Raw genomic sequence first — 23,254 nt, 5'->3', positions numbered from 1 at the left:
TGGGTGCAGCTGCTCCACCAGCCACAATTCAAGTATGTTTAATACTGACATAAAAAAAGGGACAATATTTAAGGGTATAAAAAAACAGTCGGTAGGAAAAGCAGCCCAGGTGAGACAGGGACAGTCCAGGTCAGGTGAGGAGAGGCTCCACCTTCATCTTCTTCACTGGTGTTGGCCCCGTGTCCGGGCTGGGACACTCCAGCCTGAGCCCGTCCCGGCGCTGCCGCGGCGCCTTCCCGGGGCACGGCACGGTGCCGTTGTGCTGGCCCAGGGGCTCCTCCTTCAGCCTGCCCTGCAGCTGCTGGGGCTCAGCTGTGGCCAGCTCAGCCTTGGCCACCTCAGGCACCTCGGCCTTGGCCACCTCAGGCACCTCGGCCTTGGCCAGCTCGGCGCTCTCCACCACCACCGGCCCCGTCCACTCGGGCACCTCCAGCCCCAGGTGCTTCATCAGCTTGGTCATCACCTCATCAACGTAGCCGTGGATGCGCAGGTCGGCCTGGCGGTCCTGGAGAGTGGGGACAGGACAGGGATCAGGGATAAACAGGGACAGACAGGGACAGGGCTCAGGGACAGACAGGGACAAACCAGGGACAAACAGGGACAGACAGGGACAGGGCTCAGGGACAAACAGGGACAGGGCTCAGGGACAGACAGGGACAAACAGGGACAGGGCTCAGGGACAAACAGGGACAGGGCTCAGGGATAAACAGGGACAAACAGGGACAGACAGGGACGGGGCTCAGGGACAAACAGGGACAAACCAGGGACAAACAGGGACAGGGCTCAAGGACAAACAGGGACAGGGCTCAGGGATAAACAGGGACAGGGCTCGGGGATAAACAGGGACAGGGCTCAGGGACAGACAGGGACAGACAGGGACAGGGCTCAGGGATAAACAGGGACAGGGCTCAAGGACAAACAGGGACAGGGCTCAGGGACAAATGGACAAACAGGGACAGGGCTCAGGGACAAACAGGGACAGGGCTCAGGGACAAAGCAGGTGGAAGGTGTCCCTGCCCATGGGATAACTTTAAGGTCCCTTCCAGCCCAGCCCTTTCCATGATTCCAATATTTACCTGCCATCTCTACGTGTTTAGCAGGAGTTGAAGGTTTAAACCCCTCAACCCAGGAGTCCCAGCCTGCTAAGAGAGGCCACCTGGGAGGGGACACCGTGCAGGGACACACCTGGGATGGGCCTGGCCAGGGGACAGCAGGGGAAAGGAGCAGTGCAGAGCTGCAGGACGCTCACTCACGTGTTTGGTTGCTTGGAGGTTGACAATGACCAACTTCCCTCCTCTCTTCTTGGTGATGAGGGGGAGGTTCCCGCTGGGTTTGATCTGCAGAGAGGTCCCAAGGGTGACAGAGAGGTCGGCTTTCCTGCAGGGAGGAGGAGAAATGCAGAACCTGGGCATGGAGGGGTGGCAGGGACTGTCCCCTCTGAGCAGGTGTCAGTACCTGCAGGCTTCATCTGCCAGCGTCAGGTCACGGTCAGGCAGGGAATCCTCCCAGTCCAGAATAGTGTCTCGTAGCTTCCCTCTGGAAAACACACACAGGGATTGTGGTTTGCCCTGGAAAAGGCAGAGCAGGCAGCAGAGCTGCCCTGGCAGAGGGGACAACACCCAGAGCCTGTCCCACCCTCCCTGTCCCCACTGGGAAGGCACAGAGAGCACCCAAAGCTCTTCCTGCACCTTGGGGTGCTTCTCGGGGATCTGAGGGGCTGTGGGGCCATTTCCCCATCCCCATCCCTGCAGTGGGGCCATCCCCTCATCCCCATCCCTGCAGGGTCCCCATCCCTGCACTGGGGCCATCCCCCCATCCCCATCCCTGCACTGGGGCCATCCCCCATCCCCACCTGCAGGCCCGCAGCCCCCGGGCCTTGGTGACGCTGCAGAGGCGCCCGGTGGGCTTGAGCCCCATGCTGCCCACGACGGCATCACGAACGTACTGCCTGTGGAGACAGAGACAGGGGGGTTCAGGGCGGGCAGGAGGGCTCAGGGGGGCTCAGGGAGGACTCAGAGAGTGCTGGAGTACTCCCCAACACAGCCTGGCATGGAAATCCCAGCCCAGCCCCAATCCCAGGATGGAAATCTCAGTCCCCATCCCAGGATGGAAATCTCAGCCCAGCCCAAATCCCAGGATGGAAATCTCAGTCCCCATCCCAGGATGGAAATCCCAGCCCAGCCCAAATCCCAGGATGGAAATCCCAGCCCCAGTCCCAGGATGGAAATCCCAGTCCCAGGATGGAAATCCCAATCCCAGGATGGAAATCCCAGCCCAGCCCCAATCCCAGGATGGAAATCCCAATCCCAGGATGGAAATCTCAGTCCCCATCCCAGGATAGAAATCCCAGCCCAGCCCCAATCCCAGGATGGAAATCCCAGTCCCAGGATGGAAATCCCAATCCCAGGATAGAAATCCCAGCCCAGCCCCAATCCCAGGATGGAAATCCCAGCCCAGCCCCAATCCCAGGATGGAAATCCCAGCCCAGCCCCAATCCCAGGATAGAAATCCCAGCCCCTCCCCAGGATGGAAGTCCCAGCCCAGCCCCTCCCCAGGATGGAAATCCCCATCCCAGGATGGAAATCCCAGCCCCAATCCCAGGATAGAAATCCCAGCCCAGCCCCTCCCCAGGATGGAAATCCCAGTCCCAGGATAGAAATCCCAGCCCAGCCCTAATCCCAGGCTGGAAATCTCAGCCCCAATCCCAGGATGGAAATCCCAGTCGTGATCCCAGGATGGAAATCCCAGCCCCTCCCCAGGATGGAAATCCCAGCCCCTCCCCAGGATGGAAGTCCCAGCCCAGCCCCCAGGGCTCACGTACTTGCCACATTTCACACACTCTTCCACAAACATGTTCCCGTGGAGCTCGGCCAACTTGTCCCTGTGGGAGGAAGGCTCAGGTGAGGGTGGGGAGCCCTGGGGGAACCCTCCCCTCCTCCCCAGGAGCCTTCCCTGAATTCCAGCTCTGCCAGGGGATGGGTTCATCCCCCACCAGGGGCTGAGGGAGGGACAGCAGCTCCTGATCCACTCAAATCTCTGCTCCTGGGACCATCCAGATCTTTGCTTTTCCAGCACCCAACATTCCTGTCTGTCCCTGTGCTGCTCCAGCCCTCTGACACCTGTTTTTCCTGAAATTCCCTCCAGGCTCAGAGCAGAAGGCAGAGGAAAACACAGCCACGCTCTCCCTGTTCTCCTCAGAGCCCCACACTGAGTGGGAACTTCCTCCAGGCTGTGTGAGACAGGACTGACTTGATTTCCCCCAGTTTGGCCCCAGTTCAGCCTACTCAAGTTTGGGAGGCAGAGCTGGGCTGAACTGGAACAGGAGCCAGTGGCTCTGGGCTTGGGAGCACCATGGAATTGTGTCCTCATTCCCTTTTCCCATGGGAGCAGGAGCCAGGACAAATGGCCTGGAGGCAGCTCTGGCTGTGAGGGGCACCTTGAACAATTGATGCTCCTCAGCCACGTCCTGACTCTGGAATCACAGAATGGGCTGGGTTTTGGTCTAAAAAGATCAAAAGGGACACCTCCCACTGTCCCAGCTGCTCCAAGCCCCGTCCTTGAGTGTTCCCAGACATCACAGAATTTCCTGAGCTGGAAGAGATCCACAAGAATCACTGAGTTCAACCCCTGGCACAGCACAGACACCCCAACAATCCCACCCTGTGCCTGGAGCGCTGTCCAAGGTTTCTCTCCTTGTTTCCAGGGATGGGCCATCCCATTTTTCTCTGGGAAACCTGTGCCAGGGCCTCCCCTCCCTCAGCAGAAAACACCAGAGGTATCAGCATCACACTCAGCATCTTTCAAGCCTCAGTGACTCCCTTCATTTTGTTTTCTTCCTTGAACTCAGCTGCTCTCCCCTCCCCTTTCCCAGCAGCTCCGAGCACTTTTCCCTCCCAAGACAATCTCTGGCTGCTCTTAAGTGCTGGGAATGGGTTTTGTAACGGGCTGGAGCCTGTGAAGGACAAAGCTCTGGCTGTCACGAGGCTCAGGAGAGGCTCAGGTTCCTCTGAGGACAGCTCTGCCACGGCCACTCGGGTCCCCTCCACGCAGGGAGTGCAGCTCTCCCACCCTCAGCTCCCTGCAGAGGGAATCCCTCGGATCCTCGGCAATCCCAACCTCACCACCAGGGAAGAGGAGCCCAGGTAAGTCAGAAATTGCAGAAATGGCAAAATTAGCAAGGAAAATAAGGATCTTTAAGGGTCTTTTGGGCCCAGCACTGATTTTCTGCTCCCTCAGGAGATTTAACTGAAGCAAATTGAAGCAGCCCAAGCTCTGAGAGCTCTGTAACCAGAGTGAGACTCAGCCCTGGGCTCCCAGCCTCCCTCCATGCACAGGGACAGGGATGGAGGGGATGGAAAGGACCAGAAAGCAGAGCCCCAGGTCATTCCCAGGAGCACAGGCCCTCTGCTTGGATCCAGCTCCTCACCCCCAGTGACACTGAGAGCCACAGCCTGCAGGACCTGGATGGGGACAAGTGTTGGATGGGGCTTGGAGCAGCCTGAGATAGTGGAAGGTGTCCCTGCCCTTGGCAGGTGGGCTTTAGGTTCCTCCCAACCCAAACCATTCTGGGATTGCATGGTTCTGTTTTTCCTGTGCACAAACAGCACCTGGAAGCATTTCTGGAGAGCAACAACTAAGGCTGATTTCATTCCATAACCCTCTGGATCAGAACTTCTCTAAATTCCAGCTGGTTCATCCATCCCCTCCCAGCTTCCCCTCCCTGAATCAGACAGGGCAGAGATTCCTTGGGGATCAGAGCCCTGTGTGGGGCTGGGAAAGCACCTTGGGAATCCCGAGCGCACGTGCAGCCCGTCCACGTTCTGGCTGACCAGGAATTTCAGGATTCCCACTCTCTGCAGCCCCAGCAGCGCCATGTGAGTCTTGGAGGGCCTGGCGTTCTCAAAGGTGGTGTCGAATTTTGGGGAGAGCCCTTTCTCTTCCATGGTCCAGACACCATTGGGGCCCCTGGAAAGAGCAGGAAGGGAGAGCTCAGGCTCCGGGTGCCCCATCCATGGGAGCAGAGCTCGTGGGGCTGCAGGATCCTGGGGGAGTGGAGCTGAGATGTGTGACAGGGAGAAGTTTGCAGCTGGATCCAGGATGGGGCAGGTTCAAGCACAGCTTCCCACCAAGGAAGATGGATTTGGAGTCGGTGCCCCCCTGCCAGCCTTACCTGAAGTCAGGGATGCCCGAGGCCGTGCTGATCCCGGCCCCCGTGTGGAAAACCACATTGGAGGAGCTCCGGATCAGCTCTGCCAGCTCCTGCACCTTCCGCTCCAGCTCCTCCGGAGGGTCAAAAATCTGGGAAAGGACAAAAACCATGGAGACGTGTGGGTGTGGGATACATGGGGAAGGAATCCCTCCAGGTCCTGGAATGGATTTCCCAGCTGCTCCTGGATCCCTGGAGCATCCAAGGCCAGGCTGGACAGGGCTTGGAGCAGCCTGGGACAGTGGGAGGTGTCCCTGCCATCGCAGGGGTGGCACTGCATGATCCTTCAGGCCCCCTGAACCCAAACCATTCTGGGATTCCACGACTCTGGAGCCCCAGTAACCCACAATTCCTCCTTTCCCATGAAGGATTTTGCATTCCTTAACCACAGAAACATTTAACGGGGAAGACTCCGTGTCATCTGGAGCTCTGTGCGGGGACAGGGCTGGGGACACCCAGCACCAACAGAGAGTTTGTTGCTCCCACAGGCAGCTGGCCCAGGCTGGGCTCCAGCAGCGACCCGGGGCCGCCCCACGTGTGCCGAGCCCCAGCTGTCACCAGCAGTGCCACCAGCTCTGGGGACAGGGCAGGCCCGAGGGACAGCGAGGGACATGGCAGCCACGGAGGTGGGGACACCACACGCTGGTTTGGGCACGGGATTTAATTCCTGAGCTGCTTCTCCAGCCCCATCTCCTGGGGACAGGGACGAGCCCTGTGTGTGCCCCTGTCCCCTGCCCGTCCCCTCGGCTCAGGACAGGCTCCCGAGCGAACCGGAGCTCCCCCAAACCCTGCTCTAAGCTTCCCGAGAACTGCTGGGGCTCGGATGGAGCCATGGGGGGAGAAGGACGGAGGGAGAGGAGGCACGGAAAGGGCCATGGAGGGGGACACGGAGGGATCTGGGGGGGACAAGAGCAGGACGAGGGAGCCACGGCGAGTCTGGGGACAGACACCCACGGCAGGGGGACAAGGAGGGAGCCGCAGGACGAGCAGGGGACACACACAGGGGCTCGGTCCCTGCCCGGTGCTCCCCACGGCTGTCCCGGCGGGGCCGAGGCCGCGGTTGCCATGGGAACGCGCCGGGCCCGGCGGCAGCGCGGGAGGCCCGGGCGGGCGGGCCGAGGCTCCCCCGGGCCGGCGGGGATCCACCCGGCGGTGCCGCGCTCACCTCGGGGAGGCCGCACTTGCCCTTGTCCGAGTACGGCGACAGCCCGGCCGCGTAATTCACCGCCATCGGCGCGGCCGCGGCGCGGCCGGAAGAGCCGGGCGGGGCCGGGGCCGCGGGACACGCCCCGGGGCCGCCGCCGCCATCTTGGAGCCGGGCAAGGCGGGGCTGCCCTCAGCGCGTCCCGGCACCGCCCCGGCCCTGCCTGCGCTGGGGCTCCCCTCACGGCATCGCGATAGTGACGTGATACTGCCCTGGGACTGCCCTCACGGCATCGCGACACTGCCGTGATACTGCCCTGGGGCTGCCCTCACGGCATCGCGATAGTGCCGTGATACTGCCCTGGGGCTGCCCTCACGGCATCGCGATAGTGCCGTGATACTGCCCTGGGACTGCCCTCGCGGCATCGCGATAGTGCCGTGACACTGCCCTCAGAGTGTCCCGACAGTGCACTGGGCCTGCCCTCACAGTATCGCGACAGTGCCGTGACACTGCCCTGGGACTGCCCTGAGTCTGCCCTCACACTATCCCGACACTGCCCTCACACTGCTCTGATACTGCCATCACACTATCCCGACAGTGCCCTCACATTATCCCGACAATGCCTCGACACCTGCACAGAACCCCGGGCCCGGGGGGAAGCAGGGAAGGAGGGACAGGGGTGCCAGGGAAGGAAGGAGAGACAAGGGGTGACAGGGGTGACAGGGAAGGAAGGAGGGACAGGAGGGGACAGGGGTGACAGGGAGCAGCAGATGCCGACAAGAGCAGGAGGCGCTGACAGAACCAGGAGCTGCCAGGGCGGGGAAGGGGATGCCAGGTCAGGACAAGAGGTGCCACCAAAGGCAGGACTGGCAAGGGCTGCCAACCATCAGGGCCGTGTCCCCGGGCATAGCACGGCCGCTGACCCCTCCCCAGCCCCGGCCCCGGCCCGGCCCCCCCGGCTGCCCGGGGCTGTAACCGCAGCCGCGGCCGTAACTCAATCCCCGGCTCCGGTGCCCGGCTGCGGGCTGGGAGCGCTGACACGGGCGGGGAACAGCGGCACCGGCGGGGCTGGGCTGTCCCCAGGCGGGGACAGGGACAGACCCCGAGCCTGGCCATCCGTCCCCGAGCAGGTGCCACAGGGCTGAGGCTGAGCCACCATGAAGAGCCTGAAGGCCAAGTTCAAGAAGGCAGATGTAAGTACCATCCCTGGGGACGTGGGGACACGGGGACCTGCCGTGGGATGTTCGCTGGGACATGAAGAGGTGGGGATTTCACTCAGGATGTCCCCAGGGATGCTGTGGTCACGCACAGCAGGGACAGCAGCCCCACGGAGGTTGGCACTGTCACCCTGGCTGGTGGGATCGAGTCCCCAGTGCTCCCAGAGCCATCGGTGGGAGCGGGGCAGAGCAAAGCAGAGGGAGGCGGGTGCCAGGTCCCCTCCCTGTCCCCTCCCTGGGGACAAGTGCCGCTTTGCCAGCTGCCACAGCCCCTGGAACCAGCCTGTCGATGCTCCTCAATTACAGTAATTTCACGACTGTAAGGCGCACCCTTTTGACTAAGTGAGAGCTGCGAGCCACGGGGGGAGCCGGCAGGGCCATGGCTGCCAGGTGGAGGCGGGGCGGGGCAGCGGCGGGCACGGCCCGGCCCCGTGGAGGCGGAGCCGCCCCTACACAGGCACGGCCCGGCCCCGTGGGAAATCTCGCGTGATAAAATCTCGCGTGGAAAAAACACGCGTGGAAAAAACACGCGTGGAAAAATCTCGCGTGAAAAAATCTCGCGTGGAAAAAACACGCGTGGAAAAAACACGCGTGGAAAAAACACGCGTGGAAAAAACACGCGTGGAAAAATCTCGCGTGGAAAAAACTCGCGTGGAAAAAACACGCGTGGAAAAAACACGCGTGGAAAAATCTCGCGTGGAAAAAACTCGCGTGGAAAAAACTCGCGTGGAAAAATCTCGCGTGAAAAAATCTCGCGTGGGGAGGGCGGGCTCGCGTGCCGGTCGCGTGTCGGTCGCGTGTCGGTCGCGTGCGGGTCGCGTGGCAGTCGCGTGTCGGTCGCGTGCGGGTCGCGTGTCGGTCGCGTGCGGGTCGCGTGCCGGTCGCGTGTCGGTCGCGTGCGGGTCGCGTGCCGGTCGCGTGCGGGTCGCGTGCCGGTCGCGTGTCGGTCGCGTGGCGGTCGCGTGGCGGTCGCGTGCCGGTCGCGTGCCGGTCGCGTGGCAGTCGCGTGTGGGTCGCGTGCCGGTCGCGTGCGGGTCGCGTGCCGGTCGCGTGCCGGTCGCTTGGCAGTCGCGTGTGGGTCGCGTGTGCGTCGCGTGCCGGTCGCGTGCCGGTCGCGTGGCAGTCGCGTGGCGGTCGCGTGCCGGTCGCGTGCGGGTCGCGTGCCGGTCGCGTGGCAGTCGCGTGGCGGTCGCGTGCGGGTCGCGTGTCGGTCGCGTGCGGGTCGCGTGCCGGTCGCGTGTCGGTCGCGTGCGGGTCGCGTGCCGGTCGCGTGCGGGTCGCGTGCCGGTCGCGTGCCGGTCGCGTGGCAGTCGCGTGGCGGTCGCGTGGCAGTCGCGTGCCGGTCGCGTGGCGGTCGCGTGTCGGTCGCGCGGCAGCCCGCGGGACACCGCGGTGACCCCCCCCCCCCCCCGTGTGTCCCAGTCGCTGCTGGACACCCACGACGAGAACCAAGAGCAGACAAACACGTGTTGCCTTTCACTCCCCCTAAGAATAAAAACCGGGACCGGTTTGGGTGGCGGTGCCTGCGTGGGAGCCGCTCCCCGCTCCGTGGCGGGATGCAGGGATGCAGGGATGCTGAGAGGGAGGGAAGGAGGGAGGGACGGGGGTGGAGGAGGCGGGTCCGGCTCCCAGTGCCGCAGCCCCGGCCCCCGCCCGGGCGGCGATGCCGGAGCGCTCCGGGCTCGGGGGTGCCCGTGCCGGCCGGGGCGGGGGGCGAGGGGCGCATGGCGAACTCCCGCCGCCTCCTGCTCAGCACCATGAAGCAGATCTGCCTTTGTGCCGCCTCCTCCTTCGCGGTACGTCCCGGTGCCCCTCCCGGTTCCCCTCCCGGTGCCCCTCCCGGTGCCCCTCCCGGTTCCCCTCCGGTCGCGTCCTGCGGGCTGAGCCGTGTCCCCCCCGCCCCACCTGCACCCCCCATCCCCATCCCCACCCCGGGGCTCCCCCGTGTCCTCCCCATCCTGCTTTGTCCTTGCCTTCAAGCGGGTGGGGGGAGCGGGCACCACCCTCCCAGGAGCCCTGGGGGACTGGTTTGTCCCTTGTCGCCGGTCCCGCTGGGCTGGAGGGGCTCGGGGGCAGCCGGCGGGGACAGGCGGGGACAGGCGGCTTTGGGACAGGTGCCAGCGGCTCCCGAAAGGTGACATCCATTTCCTGCCGCCGCGACCGCAGCCAGCGCTGCTCTGTCGTCACCAGCTGGGGTGAACCCGGGACTTCCAGTCCTTGTCTTGGTCCTGGTCCTGGTCCTGGTCCTGATCCTGGTCCTGGTCCTGTCCCGCTCGGCTCCTTCAGCACAGGGATGTGCGGGAGCACAGGGAGAGCAAATCCCCATCCAGCCCGGGCTTGTTTTGGGGGGACAGCGCTGTGCCCCGTTATCCCGGGAGCATCCCAGGGAACAGCCCCGTTATCCCGAGAGCACCCCTGGGGAACTGCCCCGTTATCCTGGGAGGCTGGAGCATCCCTGGAGAAACTGCCCCGTTATCCCTGGAGCATCTCCAGGGAACTGCCCCGTTATCCCGGGAGCATCCCTGGAGAACTGCCCCGTTATCCGTGGAGCATTCCCAGGGAACTGCCCCATTATCCCGGGAGCATCCCCAGGGAACTGCCCCGTTATCCCGGGAGGATGGAGCATCCCTGGAGAACTGCCCCGTTATCCCTGGAGCATTCCCAGGAGAACTGCCCCGTTATCCCGGGAGCATCCCCAGGGAACTGCCCCGTTATCCCGGGAGGATGGAGCACCCCCGGGGCTCTGCTCTCGCTACCGGCTGTGCCCGCCCTGCTTTGATCCTTCCTCCTCCGGGGGCAAAGCAGGGCTGGGAGTGGGATCAGCGTGGGGAATGGGCAGGGCTGGGGCTCCCAGCTGGGTTTAGTACTGGGATTTTGGGGTGGAAGGGCAAACCCCGGGGCAGTTGGGCTCACTCCCAAGTCCCAGCCTGGCCCAGGTAGACTGGGTCTGTAAATCCCCTGCTCTGTGAGCTGCAGACTGAGGGGCTGGAGGGGATTTTCATCCCGATCCCGGCTGAACTCTCCGTACCTGGGGGTGAGCTCCCAGGAGAGGGGCACAGCCACCCCCAGGGACAGGGCACAGCAGGGATGGGGACAAGGACAGGCAGCCCTGGGGACAGCACTGTCGCAGCTGACACTGTCACAGCCTCCTCTGGGCTCCCTTGCAGAGCCAGGACTGGACCAAGAACGACGAGAAGCTGCTGCAGGCCGTGGACTACAACGATGCCGGGCGGGTCACGTCGCTCCTGCTGCGCAAGGGCCTGGTGCCCACCAAGCTGGACTCGGAGGGCAAATCTGCGTGAGTGCCAGGAGACACGAGTCCCACAGCCCCTGGGGACAGGGGACAGAGTCCCAGAGCCCCTGGGGACAGGGGACAGAGTCCCAGAGCCCCTGGGGACAGGGGACAGAGTCCCACAGCCCCTGGGGACAGGGGACAGAGTCCCACAGCCTCTGGGACAGGGGACAGAGTCCCAGAGCCCTTGGGGACAGGGGACACGAGTCCCACAGCCCCTGGGGACAAGGGACAGAGTCCCACAGCCCTTGGGGACAGGGGACAGAGTCCCAGAGCCCTTGGGGACAGGGGACAGAGTCCCACAGCCCTTGGGGACAGAGGACACGAGTCTCAGAGCCTTTGGGGACAGGGGACAGAGTCCCACAGCCCCCGGGGACAGGGGACAGAGTCCCACAGCCCTTGGGGACAGAGGACACGAGTCCCACAGCCCCTGGGGACAGGGGACAGAGTCCATAGCCCCCACGGACAGGGGACACGAGTCCCAGAGGCGCTGGGGACAGGGGACAGGATCCTACAGCCCCCAGGGACAGGGGACAGAGTCCCACAGCCCCTGGGGACAGGGGACATGAGTCCCACAGCCCTTGGGGACAGGGGACAGAGTCCCACAGCCCGTGGGGACAGGGGCACAAGTCCCAGAACCCCTGGGGACTGGGGACAGAATCCCAGAGCCCTTGGGGACAGGGGACAGAGTCCCACAGCTCCTGGGGACAGGGGACAGAGTCCCACAGCTCCTGGGGACAGGGGACAGAGTCCCACAGCCTCTGGGGACAGGGGACAGAGTCCCAGAGCCCTTGGGGACAGGGGACAGAGTCCCACAGCTCCTGGGGACAGGGGACAGAGTCCCACAGCCTCTGGGGACAGGGGACAGAGTCCCAGAGCCCTTGGGGACAGGGGACAGAGTCCCAGAGCCCCTGGGGACAGGGGACAGAGTCCCACAGCCCCTGCTCTTGCTGCAGGTTCCACCTGGCTGCCACACGGGGCAATGTGGACTGCCTGGAGGCGATGCTGGCCCACGGCGTGGATGCCATGACCAAGGACAGCTCGGGTGAGGGCATGGCCACCACAGGGCATGGCCACACAGGGCCACTGTTTGTCCCCAGGTGTTGAGGCTGAGGGGACAGAGGTGGTGGCCACACCTGGGGGGCTGTGACTTGTCCCAGTTTCCTAAAGGAGCTCGAGCAGCCCCTGATGAGCTCCTGGGGTCGTGCCCTTCCTGTCCAGCCCCGTTCCAGCAGATCCTGCTGTGTGCCCGTCCCTCTGTGTGTCCCCCAGCTGTCCCCTCTGGCACAGCCCCGCTGGCCGTGCTCTGACCTGTTTGTCCCTTGCCAGGTTACACTGCCCTGCACTTGGCCTCCAAGCACGGCCACCCTCAGTGTGTCAGCAAACTGCTGCAGGTACGGGGGAGGGAGGAGGGACACGGGGACGGAGGGAGGGACACGGGGAGGGAGGGAGGGAGGTGCTGCCAGCTCGGTGTCCTCCCTGCCCTTGAGCCCCCTTCCCTGCCCGGTGCCTTGCCGTGGTGGCTCCCAGCCCTGTCCCTTGTCCTTCACCGCAGCGTGGAGCCACGGGGGGTTTGTCTGTCTGTCTGTCCCTCTCCACACCAGTCCCTTGTCAATCCCCTGTCCTTCACGGTGCCGCAGAGCCACTCGAGCAGGGTGTCCCTCTGTCCCCCTCCTCCTGTGACCCAGGCTCTCTCTCCAGGCCTCCTGCCCCGTGGACGTGGCCGATGGCAGCGGCCGGACCGCGCTGCACCTGGCGGGTGAGTGGGGACAGTGACATCCCTGTGTGCTCCTGTCCCCACGGGGACAGTGCCACCCCCGTGCTGCTCAGGGGACAGTGCCACCCCCGTGCTGCTCAGGGGACAGTGCCACCCCCGTGCTGCTCCTGTCCCCACGGGGACAGTGCCACCCCCGTGCTGCTCAGGGGACAGTGCCACCCCCGTGCTGCTCCTGTCCCCACGGGGACAGTGCCACCCCCGTGCTGCTCAGGGGACAGTGCCACCCCCGTGCTGCTCCTGTCCCCACGGGGACAGTGCCACCCCCGTGCTGCTCAGGGGACAGTGCCACCCCCGTGCTGCTCAGGGGACAGTGCCACCCCTGTGTGCTCCTGTCCCTGTGGGACAGTGCCACCCCCGTGCTGCTCCTGTCCCTGTGGGGACAGTGCCACCCCTGTGCTGCCCAGGGGACAGCGCTCAGCCTCTGTCCCTGTCCGCAGCTGCCAGCGGCTGCATCTCCTGCTCCGAGATCCTCTGTGACTTCAAGGCTCCCCTGAACAGCAAGGACAAGGTGAGGTCCCTGTGCTGCGGGTCCTGCTGGGCCGGGCTGGGGCTGGCCCGGAACGCGGGGACACCGGGATTGGGAGGGACACGGGAATTGGGGTGGGACATGGAAATTGGAGTGGGACATGGAGATTTGTTTGGGACACGGGAATCGCGGTGGGACATGGAGATTTGTTTGGGACACGGGAATTGGGGTGGAAATCGGGAATTGGGGTGGGACATGGAAATTGGGGTGGAACATGGGAATTGGGGTGGGACACGGGAATTGGGGTGGGACACGGGAATTGGGGTGGGACATGGAAATTGGGGAGGGACACGGGAATTGCGGTGGAACTCGGGAATTGCGGTGATATCGGGAGCACGGTGCCCCGTGGGCGATCTGAGCCTCCTCCGCTCATCCCTCCCGCCTGCCGTGCCCAGGACGGCTCCACGCCGCTGATCCTGGCAGCCAAGATGAGCCACCCGGAGCTGTGCCGGTACCTCCTGCACCGCGGGGCCGCCGTCAACAGCCGGGACCTGCAGGGCAGGTGGGGCCGCAGCGCTGCGGGCCGGGCAGCGGCCGCAGGGATCGTGCCCTGACCGAGCTCTCCCCGTGCCCAGGACAGCGCTGATGCTGGCCTGCGAGAGCGGCAGCGTGGACACCGTGGAGGTTCTGGTCAGCGCCGGGGCTCGCGTGGCCGTGGTGGACGCCACCGGCCACGACGCCGCTCACTACGGGCTGGCCACGGGCAACGCTCTGATCCAGCACCTGCTGCAGGAGGCGGCCCAGCGCCGCTCCTGGGCCAGCGGTGAGGCTGCCGGGGCTGCCCGGCTTCCCTGGGGCTGAGGCTGGGGGATGTGGCTCCTTTTCCGGGCTGTTTAGGGCTGCCTTTGCCTGTGCTGTCCCCCCGAGCCCCTAAATCTCCCCGATTTCTCTTCCCTCCTGCTCTGCCTCACAGAAGAGGAGTCAACCGAGCAGACGTCGCAGGTCAGGGGCTGGTGGCCATCCCTGGAGGCTCAGGAAGGAGGGAGGGCACTGTGGGTGTGACGTCCCCTCTGCCCTGCGGTGTCCGCAGACCTCTTCGCCCAGCCAGTCGTCGGTGAGGGAGAAGATCAGCACCCCGAGGAAGAGGAAGGCGCCTCTGCCTCCCCTGGGCACCCCCAGCCAGGTGAGAAATGGGTGCCCAGGTGCTCACCTGGCCTGGCAGGTGCAGAGCAGCCCAAAACACTCCTCGATGAGGGGTCCCCTCATGGGGGGTCTGTGCTGAGAAGCCCCCTCGGGCACACAGTGGGATTTTTGGGGACTGGACTGAGTGATTTCCACGATTCCCTGCAGGAGGACAGGGACGCCTACGAGGAGATCGTGCGGCTGCGGCAGGAGAGGGCCCAGTTCCTGCAGAAGATCCGGGGCTTGGAGCAGCAGGAGAAGCAGAGACGGGAGGTACTGGCTGCAGGCTCGGGGGAGATGCCACCGTGTCCCCAGGGAGCAAGGGGGACAGGGGACATGGGGACAGGGGACATGGGGACAGCACTCATCCCTCCCTGTTCTCTCCCTGGGTCCTGGCAGCGGGCAGAGCTGGATGAGGCCTCCCTGCGCTCCATGGAGAAGCAGGTGAGGTCAGGGAAGAGCCTGGAGGTGACCTCAGCTCTGTGAGGGTCCTGGGGCTGGGAATGTCACCAGGGCTCTGCCAGGAGCCAAGGGGACCCTGTTCCCGTGTCCTGGGGCTGGGAATGCCACCAGGACTCTGCCAGGCGCCAAGGGGACCCTGTTCCTGTGTCCTGGGGCTGGGAATGCCACCAGGGCTCTGCCAGGAGCCAAGGGGACCCTGTTCCCGTGTCCTGGAGCTGGGAATGCCACCAGGGCTCTGCCAGGAGCCAAGGGGACCCTGTTCCCATGTCCTGCCCTGCAGGTCCGGGAGCTGGAGGAGCGGCTGGTGGCACGGGACAGTGAGAAGGAGAAGCTGGGCAAGGAGGTGGAGGCTCTGCGGAGCCGCCTGTCCTCGATGGAGGTGGGTGAGGGCAGGACACAGCTGGCAGTGCCCAGGGCTGGGGACAGGGGTGTCACCTCCACCCTGCACCCCCAGAATGAGAAGGAGAACACGAGCTACGACATCGAGACACTGCAGGATGAGGAGGGAGAACCACTTGAGTTCCCAGGTAGGTCTTGCCAGCCCCCCAGTGACACCCTGGGGAGGTGACACTGGGGATTGGGGACACAGGTGGGCACAGCCCCAGGTCCCTGTGCCCTGCAGGAGCAGAGATGCTGCTCTCCAAGAAGACGCTGAGCCCCTCGGCCGAGGAGCTGCTGGCCACGCTCCAGGGCCAGGTGCAGTCCCTGACCGTGCAGAACAAGGAGCTGAGGGAGAAAATCCAGGCAGGTCCCACTCTGTCCGTCTGTCTGTCCCTCTGCTCCTCGTCCCCTGGCCCACAGTGGCCTCACGGTCCCTCGGCAGGTGCTGGAGAACTTCGAGCGGGACGAGAGCAGCCCCGCCGGGCCGGGGGACGTGGTGCCCGCCAGGCTGTACCAGGCCCTGCAGCGGGAGCTGGAGCGGCTGCGGGCGCAGGGCAGGGCCGGGCAGCGCGGCAGCTCGGAGCCCAGCCCCGAGGGAACCACGGGGCCACGTCCCCCCGAGGAGCCCGCCTGGGGCTGGGGCGAGTGCAAGGCAGCGCTGGGCGAGCTGGGGGTGCAGACATCCCCCTCCTCATCACCCCGCGGCGAGCGGGAGCCGGGCGCGGAGCTGGCGGAGGCGCGGGCGGCCCTGAGGCGGGCACAGAGCGAGCTGGAGGAGCGGGAGCGGCGGCTGAAGGAGCTGCAGGCCCGGCTGGAGGCTGCGGAGGCCGCGGCCTCGCCGGGAGGTTCTGCTGAGGAGAAGGAAGCGCTGCTGGAGCGCTGCGGGCGCGCCGAGGCCGAGGCCCAGGCGCTGCGGCGGGAGCTGCAGGCGAGGCCGCGGGACGCGCCGGGAGCGGCGGAGGCCGAGGCGCAGCTGGCGGAGCTGCGGGCAGCGCTGGCGCGCAGGGAGGCCGAGCTGGGCGCGCTGCGGGAGCGGCTGCGGCAGCACGAGGAGGAGGCCCCGGCGTGGCTGCAGCGGGCGCAGGCCGAGGGCTGGGTGCCCCGGGACGAGCACGCCGGAGCCACGGCCGCGCTGCAGGAGCAGGCCCGGGCGCTGCGGGAGCGCCTGGCGCAGCTGGAGGCCGCGGCCGACGCCAAGGCCCGCGAGGCCGCGCGGCTGCGGGCGGAGCTGGCGGCGGCCGTGCCGCGTGCGCAGCACGAGGCGGCCGAGGCCGGGCTGCGCGCCGAGGCGGCGGCGCTGGCGCAGCGGCTGCAGGAGCTGGAGCGGCGGCACGAGAAGACGTGCGAGGAGGTTTTCCGTGTGCAGAGGCAGGCGCTGTTCATGAAGAGCGAGCGGCAGGCGGCCGAGGACAGGCTGGGCGCGGCGCAGAAGCAGCTGGAGCAGGCCCAGGACGAGGCGCGGCGGCTGCGGGAGATGCACGGCCACGCCGAGGACGCGGCACGGCTGGTCAGGGACAGGGACAGGAAGGTAGGGACAGGGAATCACGGAGGGTCATGGTGGCCTTGGCACGCATGGAGTCACTGAATTTGGGCTGGAAGGGACCTTAAATCCCATCCCATTCCGCCCCGCCAATCCCATCCACCTCCCACTGTCTCAGCTGCTCCAAGCCCTGTCCAGCCTGGCCTGGGATGCTCCAGGGATGCAGGGGCAGCCACGGCTGCTCTGGGTAAGCTGTAACCCCTGTGCTCTGTGCAGATCACGGAGCTCTCCAAGGAGGTTTTCAGGCTGAAGGAAGCCCTGAACGCTCTCCCCGAGTCGGGGCCGCCCCCACAATCCCCGCCCAACGCGTCCGAGCTCCAGGCCCGGGTCCGGGCGCTGGAGGAGAAGCTCGAGGTTGGTCACCCGGGGGGTTTGGGGCTCCCCCGAGCCCCCAGCCCTGTGGCCAAACCCCCTCCCTGTGCTGCAGGAGACAGAGACGAGGCACAGCAAGGTGGTGACGCTGTACCGGAGCCACCTGCTCTATGCCGTGCAGGTGAGCTGGGGACAGGGCTGGGGACAGGGCTAGGGACAGGGCTGGGGACAGCTGGGGACACTGGGGTGGGGCCTGGGCCACCTGCCACCCACAGGAGCCTCCCTGATGTCCCCATTCCATTGTGCCCACCAATGTCCCCTCCATCCCAGGGCCACATGGACGAGGACGTGCAGAGACTCCTGTGCCAGATCCTGAGGATGCAGCAGCTGCAGGAGCAGGGCAGATGAGCCCCTGCCAGCACGGGTGTCACAGGGAGGGGGGGACAGGTCTGTCACAGCACCCCGCGTGTCCCTTCGCTTGTGCGGGCACCCAGCCCACCCCCGGCACAGCAGCAATAAAGTTATTTATAGTCACACTGATGGGCTGGTGGCTCCTCTCTGGGGACACCGGGGTGGGCACGGGGGGCTGTGGGGACAGCAGGGGATCGGTGCCACGATCTCCAGCCGTGCCATCCCCCGAGGGGAGGGCTGTGAAGGAAGGGAGAGATGGGAATGAAATCCCTTTCCCAGGGCCGCGGGTCCGGGGGCCGCGCTGGGATCGGCTCCGGCCCCACGGGATCGGCGCTTCCTGCGAGGAAATGGGAAATGGGAAATGGGAAATGGGCTGGGGAGCGCCGGGATCCGGCGGGGACACTGCGGTGCCAGCGGCCCTGCTGCGGTCAGCGCTTGGGGACACTGCGGTGAGCGCTTGGGGACACTGTGGTGAGGTTTGGGGACACTGTGGTGAGCGTCTGGGGACACTGCGGTGAGGTTTGGGGACACTGCGGTGAGCGTCTGGGGACACTGCGGTGAGGTTTGGGGACACTGCGGTGAGCGCCTGGGGACACTGCGGTCAGTGTTTGGGGACACTGCGGTGAGGTTTGGGGACACTGCGGTGAGCGTCTGGGGACACTGCGGTGCCAGCGGCCCTGCTGCGGTCAGTGTTTAGGGACACTGCGGTCAGTGTTTGGGGACACTGCGGTCAGTGTTTGGGGACACTGCGGTGAGTGTTTGGGGACACTGCGGTCAGCGTTTGGGGACACTGTGGTGAGGTTTGGGGACACTGCGGTGAGCGTTTGGGGACACTGCGGTGAGCGTTTGGGGACACTGCGGTGAGGTTTGGGGACACTGCGGGGGTGTTGCAGGTCTGGGGTGTCCCCACAGCGCCAGGTTTGGGGCAGCCCCACCAGGACAAGCGGAGCGTGTCCCCTCCGGGGCTGAGAGCCAGCCCATGGCTGTGGTGGGAGGTGACAAGGTGTCCCTGTGCTGCTGGCCTTGGGGACAGCAGGGAGCTCAGCTCGGCCCCCAGGCTGGGGGGCCGGGAGGAAACTGAGGCACGGCAGTGTGGGGTGGCTCCAGGGTGACGTCCCTGCCCCGCTGGGGACCTGTGGTGTCCCCAGTGCTGGGCTTTGACCGTCCTGCCTGTCCCTACAGCAGCCCCGCTGATTCTCCTGGCATGAGGTGGCTTTGGGTGGTGGCTTTGGTGACACCTGCCTGCACTGTCCCCTACAACGGCACGGCGGGGAGCCCTGGGGATGGGGACAATGGGGACAGAGGTATGGGGACAACAGGGGGGAGGCTGGGGGGATCTGGGGATCCTGGATACAGCAGGACTGGGCAGACTGGGAGCACTGGGGATGGAGATGGAGGGAGCAGGGGTGGAGGGGATTTGGGACAGTGAGGGGACAATGACAGGGGACACTGGAGGGACTGGGTACATGGGGGTACAGAGGATGGGCACGGAGGGATTGGTGATGGAGGAACAGGGACCCTGGGGGTGTGGGGACACTGGGAATGGCACTGATGCAGTGTCCCTTCCCCTGCCGTGTCCCCATGTGTCCCCATGTGCCCCCCAGGTCCCTGCACCCCTCAGCACGGCCTCCTGGGCACCGAGGTGCTGCTGCCGTGCCCGGGCGGTGCAGCCGAGTGGCGCCGGGGTGGCACCGCCCTGGGCACGTCCCCAGCCCCGGGGCTGGCCCTGCCCAACGCCAGCCTGGCCCACGAGGGACACTACAGCTGCCACCACCCTGTCACCGGCGAGACCTGGGCCAGCATCTGCCTGCGGCTGGGCTGTGAGTGCCCCCCCAGCCCTGCTGTGTCCCCGCTGCTGGCCGGGGGTCCCCGGGGGTGCTGGTGAGGTGACCCCTGTCCCTTGTCCCCTGTCCCAGACCCGCCACCGCCCCCGGCCATCGAGTGCTGGGCCACCAGCTACCCCCAGGCTGTGAACTGCTCCTGGGCGCTGCGCCCCGAGCCCCTGCTGGACACCGACTTCGTGGCCACCTACAGGTCAGTGGGGGTGCCCAGAGCCCGTCCCCGTGTCACACAGCCCTTGGCAGCTGTCCCTGTGTCCCCAGGCACGGCGCAGGCACAGGTGAGTGCAGCCTGACGGGCCCGCGGAGCTGCTCCTTCGGGGAGCTCCAGGTGTTCTCCCTGACTCCCTACGAGCTCAACGTGACGGCCCGGAACGCGCTGGGAGCTGCCTGGGGAATCCTGCCCTTCCTCCTGGAGAACATCGGTGAGTGCTGTGCCTGGGGAGCCCTGCAGGACCCTCCTGAATCATCCTTTGGGGTGTGGGATCATCAGTGCAGCGATTTGTTGGGGCTTGGATTGTCCCTGCTCACTCCCAGGGGGACACGAGGGCCCTGTCCCCAACAATCCCCTGCTGGATCCCGCAGCCACGGCATCCAAAAACGAAGGAAAGTGAGTTTATCCACGCTGTGGTGGGACAAGGGGATTGGTTTCCATCTAAAGGAGGATTTAGATGGGATATTGGGAAGAATTCTGGGCTGTGAGGCCCTGCAGTGGAATTCCCATGAGAGAATTCCAGGCTGGACACAGCTTGGAGCAACCAGGGATGGTGGAAAGTGTCCGTGATGGGATGAGACAATCCTCAAGGTGCTTTCCCATCCTGGAATTCCCTCATTCCTTGTCTCCCCAGTAAAGCCGGACCCCCCCGAGGCCGTGCGGGTCTCCCCCATCCCCGGGGAGCCGCAGAAGCTGCTGGTGGAGTGGAGCCCTCCCTCGTCCTGGCCCTTCCCGGAGTATTTCCCGCTGCAGTACCGCATCCGCTATTCCCGGGACAACGACTCCGTCCCCACCACGGTACTGCCACCGCCCTGGGGAAACTGAGGCACGGCTGGGGCTGTCGCTGTCCCTGACCCTGTCCTGACCCTGCTGTCCCCAGGTGGGGCCGTACGAGGTGACATCCCACACGCTGACGGACCTGGAGCCCGGCAGCCTCCACCACGTCCAGGTGGCCGCCAAGGACCTCGCGGATTCCGGGGAATTCAGCGCCTGGAGCCCGCCGGCCTCAGGGACACCCTGGCTGGGGCTGTGACAGCCAGCCCGGGCCCCTGTCCCCATCCCAGGCCTGCTCCTGTCCCCTGTCCCACCCGTGCTGCCAGGAATGGGCAATAAATGGGCTTGAGGCTCCGTGCCTGTTCTAATTTTGGGATGTTTGTGATGGCACCTGGGGTCGGTGCCTTCATTGCCCCCACTGTCCCTTTGCCGTGTCTTTGCTGCTTTAGAACAATCCCTTCCTTTTCCGGCCTTTGACCTTTTTTTGCCCTTGGGGTCGGTTCCTTTTCTGCCCCAGCACCCTCCGCCCCAGCCCGGCCCTCAGCGCGCCCCGGGGCGGGGTTGTCACGGCAGCGCCGGGCGTGAGGGGTGGGCGGCCATGTCCGACCTGGGCTGGGCGAGGGGGAGTGCCGTGATTAACGGGGGGCGCCTGCTCCCTGCGCGGCGTTCCTCGGGTTAACGCGACCTTACACCGGAGCCCCGGGGCGGCACAGACCTCACACCGGAGCCCCGGGGCGTCACAAACCTCACACCGGAGCCCCGTGCCCGTTACCGACACCCTCCCCCCCCCCGTACCCCTGCTGGTACCGCCCGTCGCTGCCTTCCCGCTCTCCGGCGGGGGGCGCTGTGCGCATGCTCAGTGCGGGCTGGGGCGCCCCCTCCTGGTCCCGCAGCCCCTGCGCGCGGGGCCGGGAGACCCCGGGGGGCAGTCCGTGAGGGCCGGGGCAATGGCGGGGAGCGGGGGCAGATGTGAAGGGGTTTGGGTGGTAAAAGGATCGTAAAAATCGTCCTGGGATTGTCTTGGGCCAGCCCTGCTATGACAGGGACACCTTGCACTATCCCAGGCTGCTCCAAGCCTTGTCCAGTCTGGCCTGGAACACTTCCAGGGATCCACGCTGCTCTGGGCACCCTGTGCCAGGGCCTGGCCACCCTCACAGAAAACAATTCTTACCCAAAATCCCGTCTCTGGGGTTTGATGGGGACCTAAGCAGAGATCCGCCACCTTCCAGAGAGCACCGAGGCCTTTCCCAAGCTTTGCCAGGCTTGGTGCCATCCACATTTCCTTCCCTGAGCTCTCCTGGGCTCTGGGAGCACTTTCTGTCCTCACAGATCATTTTGGAAAAAGCCGCTTGGTGCCATCTGTGAAATTCCACCTCGCACCAGCTGATGGCACAATTGGGAGCGTGTGGAGCCGAGGCTTTTCCCAGGAAATCACACAGCCTGTTGGACAAGATCCCGGTTTTCCATCTCGGGTGTCTCAGACGGAGCAGCCTCACACCCAGGCAGCGCTGGTTCCCGGCAGGAACGAGGGCAGGGAACAACCTGGTTCTTATAAAACGAGAAAATAAACACGAGCCGCAGGTCAGGGACGGGGCTGGAGTTGTCTGTGGGATGAGCAGCAGCAGTCGGAGGCTCCAAAAGGATTTGCAGGCTCCCAGCAGCAGGAGTGGATGGATGTCATTCCATGGGATGTCATTCCATGGGACATAAGGGATGGAGACAACGATCCCTGCAGGCTTCCAGCTCCTCCTGAGCCTTCCTCGCAGCTGTGCGACCTTCCAAACACACAGCAAAGGGAAAATCCCTGGGAAAGCGGCGGCTGCCTTGGGCCTCACGCTGGCACTGGGCTCTGCTGTGTCCATTCCACGATCCCAAAGCGGCTGGGCAGCACACCTGGGCTGATCCTGTCACCCAAACAGCCTCGGGGTGTCTGCAGTGGGATGGGGGGTCCGGGTCTGCCCTTTGGAGCAGCTGCTGGCTCAGGAGTGCAGCTTTACAAGGCAAAAAATGGATTTACATGAGGGGACAAATTCCCCCTCCTGGTTGTCTGGGCAGTTTGTGGGTTTTGCTGTGTGAGCAAGAAAAAAACAATAAATTATACTGCTGATTTCAGAGAGGCAGAATTGCTTAACACTTAAAACCAACACTGATTATTTTTTTCTTTCTGGCTCCGTCTCATCGCGTCTGACCTTAGGAAGGACATCAGCTCTCCTGTATATTTTAGGGTGACCATAATCACTCCCCCTCTTTTGAAAGACTTCAAAAAGGTCTTTAAGCTTTTTGTTGGTTCAGATTTTCCTAAAGCCGCTGCTGCAACACCAGGTTTGCACTGTAAAATCAGTTTAAAGCAGCAGAAATTCCATGTTCTTTCTAAAACATGATGGCTGAGAGCTTTTCCAGGATGGTTCCTGTGTTGTGTTCGTTTTGTCCTTTTGATTTTGGGTTCTGGTTCCAAACTGGCCTTGGCAGGACAGGACTCATTGGTGCCTGGCTGCTCTCAGACCTCACAGATGTTTCTCCATCATTTGTGGAGCTGTCTCTGTCACCATTTCTGATTAATTTATTCCTTTATTGATTTGTATCTCCGGGACAAGACAGAGCTCACCCCAAATCCTCTCAGCCAGGGAGGCCCTGCAGTGCCACAGGAGCCTTTCCCTGCTCCCTGGGCAGGCTGGAGGGAATCTCTGACAGCACAGGAGCTTTTTCCTCCTGCAATGTGACTTCCCTGGGTCTCCTGTGCCAGCAGCACAGGGCTGTGTAACTCAAGCCGTGATCTGGGAGGAAAGGAGCCTGCACACCCTGACCTGGATGGGTGGAGAGCTTGGCAATCCTCACTTTGACCCTTTCCAACCCCAGGAGAAGGGGCCTGATGGGGACCTGTCCTACAAACCTCCAGGGTTTAGTTTGGGGTTTGTTCTACCTCAGCACTTCACAGTCACAGAGCTCCTGAGTGTCCCCCCGTGCCAGCAAAGGGGCTCTGCTGCTTCCTGGCGCTGCCCCTTCCCTTTTCCAGCCCCTCCAGGTGCAGTAAAACTCTG

The 23,254-nt window shown here is 64.6% G+C and overlaps 3 protein-coding genes across 5 annotated transcripts; 2 read left to right on the top strand and 1 right to left on the bottom strand.

The window, feature by feature from the left end:
* Positions 1-22: 22 nt before the first annotated feature.
* Positions 23-6,468, bottom strand: SIRT6 (sirtuin 6). The gene is made up of 8 exons (XM_033082386.1): positions 6,372-6,468; positions 5,171-5,298; positions 4,783-4,965; positions 2,822-2,881; positions 1,853-1,948; positions 1,456-1,536; positions 1,254-1,377; positions 23-505 (listed from the first exon to the last, which is right to left on the bottom strand). The coding sequence occupies exons 1-8, from the start codon at positions 6,435-6,437 to the stop codon at positions 131-133; spliced, it is 1,113 nt and encodes a 370-aa protein (XP_032938277.1). The 5' UTR covers positions 6,438-6,468; the 3' UTR covers positions 23-130.
* On the top strand, positions 5,631-17,515 carry ANKRD24 (ankyrin repeat domain 24). Of its 3 annotated transcripts, XM_033082385.2 has the most exons (19): positions 9,218-9,363; positions 10,735-10,865; positions 11,816-11,904; positions 12,189-12,253; positions 12,561-12,618; positions 13,074-13,144; positions 13,558-13,664; positions 13,738-13,925; positions 14,076-14,104; positions 14,193-14,285; positions 14,453-14,557; positions 14,684-14,728; positions 15,027-15,125; positions 15,201-15,273; positions 15,369-15,490; positions 15,570-16,655; positions 16,884-17,021; positions 17,095-17,160; positions 17,310-17,515. In XM_033082385.2, the coding sequence occupies exons 1-19, from the start codon at positions 9,292-9,294 to the stop codon at positions 17,385-17,387; spliced, it is 2,715 nt and encodes a 904-aa protein (XP_032938276.1). In that variant the 5' UTR covers positions 9,218-9,291; the 3' UTR covers positions 17,388-17,515. The 3 variants fall into 3 exon arrangements, with proteins under 3 accessions (XP_042635982.1, XP_032938276.1, XP_042635981.1); XM_042780048.1 differs by lacking the exon at positions 9,218-9,363 and adding exons at positions 5,631-5,832; positions 7,481-7,543 and having other exon boundaries at positions 16,884-17,515; XM_042780047.1 differs by having other exon boundaries at positions 16,884-17,515.
* A 202-nt stretch (positions 17,516-17,717) lies between these two features.
* On the top strand, positions 17,718-20,570 carry EBI3 (Epstein-Barr virus induced 3). The gene is made up of 7 exons (XM_033082279.1): positions 17,718-17,839; positions 18,573-18,694; positions 18,995-19,210; positions 19,307-19,424; positions 19,493-19,653; positions 20,077-20,240; positions 20,323-20,570. Exons 1-7 carry the CDS (start codon positions 17,745-17,747, stop codon positions 20,473-20,475), a joined length of 1,029 nt encoding a protein of 342 aa, XP_032938170.1. The 5' UTR covers positions 17,718-17,744; the 3' UTR covers positions 20,476-20,570.
* Positions 20,571-23,254: the final 2,684 nt, after the last annotated feature.

This window comes from Catharus ustulatus, chromosome 29 (genome assembly GCF_009819885.2).
Source record: "Catharus ustulatus isolate bCatUst1 chromosome 29, bCatUst1.pri.v2, whole genome shotgun sequence".
Classification (NCBI taxonomy): Eukaryota; Metazoa; Chordata; class Aves; order Passeriformes; family Turdidae; genus Catharus; species Catharus ustulatus.
This window is presented reverse-complemented; position numbering and strand designations above follow the sequence as displayed.

What these genes read in the sequence shown, in the direction of transcription:
- SIRT6 (XM_033082386.1), bottom strand. Translation starts at nt 6,437, where the DNA reads ATGGCGGTGAATTACGCGGCCGGGCTGTCGCCGTACTCGGACAAGGGC. An exon ending in GCAAGTGCGGCCTCCCCGAG is followed by an intron (nt 5,299 to 6,371) that starts GTGAGCGCGGCA and finishes GTCCTTTCCCAG; the next exon opens with ATTTTTGACCCTCCGGAGGA. An exon ending in GAGTGTGTGAAATGTGGCAA is followed by an intron (nt 1,949 to 2,821) that starts GTACGTGAGCCC and finishes CTGTCTCCACAG; the next exon opens with GCAGTACGTTCGTGATGCCG.
- ANKRD24 (XM_042780047.1), top strand. Translation starts at nt 9,292, where the DNA reads ATGGCGAACTCCCGCCGCCTCCTGCTCAGCACCATGAAGCAGATCTGC. An exon ending in CATGACCAAGGACAGCTCGG is followed by an intron (nt 11,905 to 12,188) that starts GTGAGGGCATGG and finishes GTCCCTTGCCAG; the next exon opens with GTTACACTGCCCTGCACTTG. An exon ending in AGGAGAAGCAGAGACGGGAG is followed by an intron (nt 14,558 to 14,683) that starts GTACTGGCTGCA and finishes GGGTCCTGGCAG; the next exon opens with CGGGCAGAGCTGGATGAGGC.
- EBI3 (XM_033082279.1), top strand. Translation starts at nt 17,745, where the DNA reads ATGGGAAATGGGAAATGGGCTGGGGAGCGCCGGGATCCGGCGGGGACA. An exon ending in CTTCCTCCTGGAGAACATCG is followed by an intron (nt 19,654 to 20,076) that starts GTGAGTGCTGTG and finishes TTGTCTCCCCAG; the next exon opens with TAAAGCCGGACCCCCCCGAG. An exon ending in ACGACTCCGTCCCCACCACG is followed by an intron (nt 20,241 to 20,322) that starts GTACTGCCACCG and finishes TGCTGTCCCCAG; the next exon opens with GTGGGGCCGTACGAGGTGAC.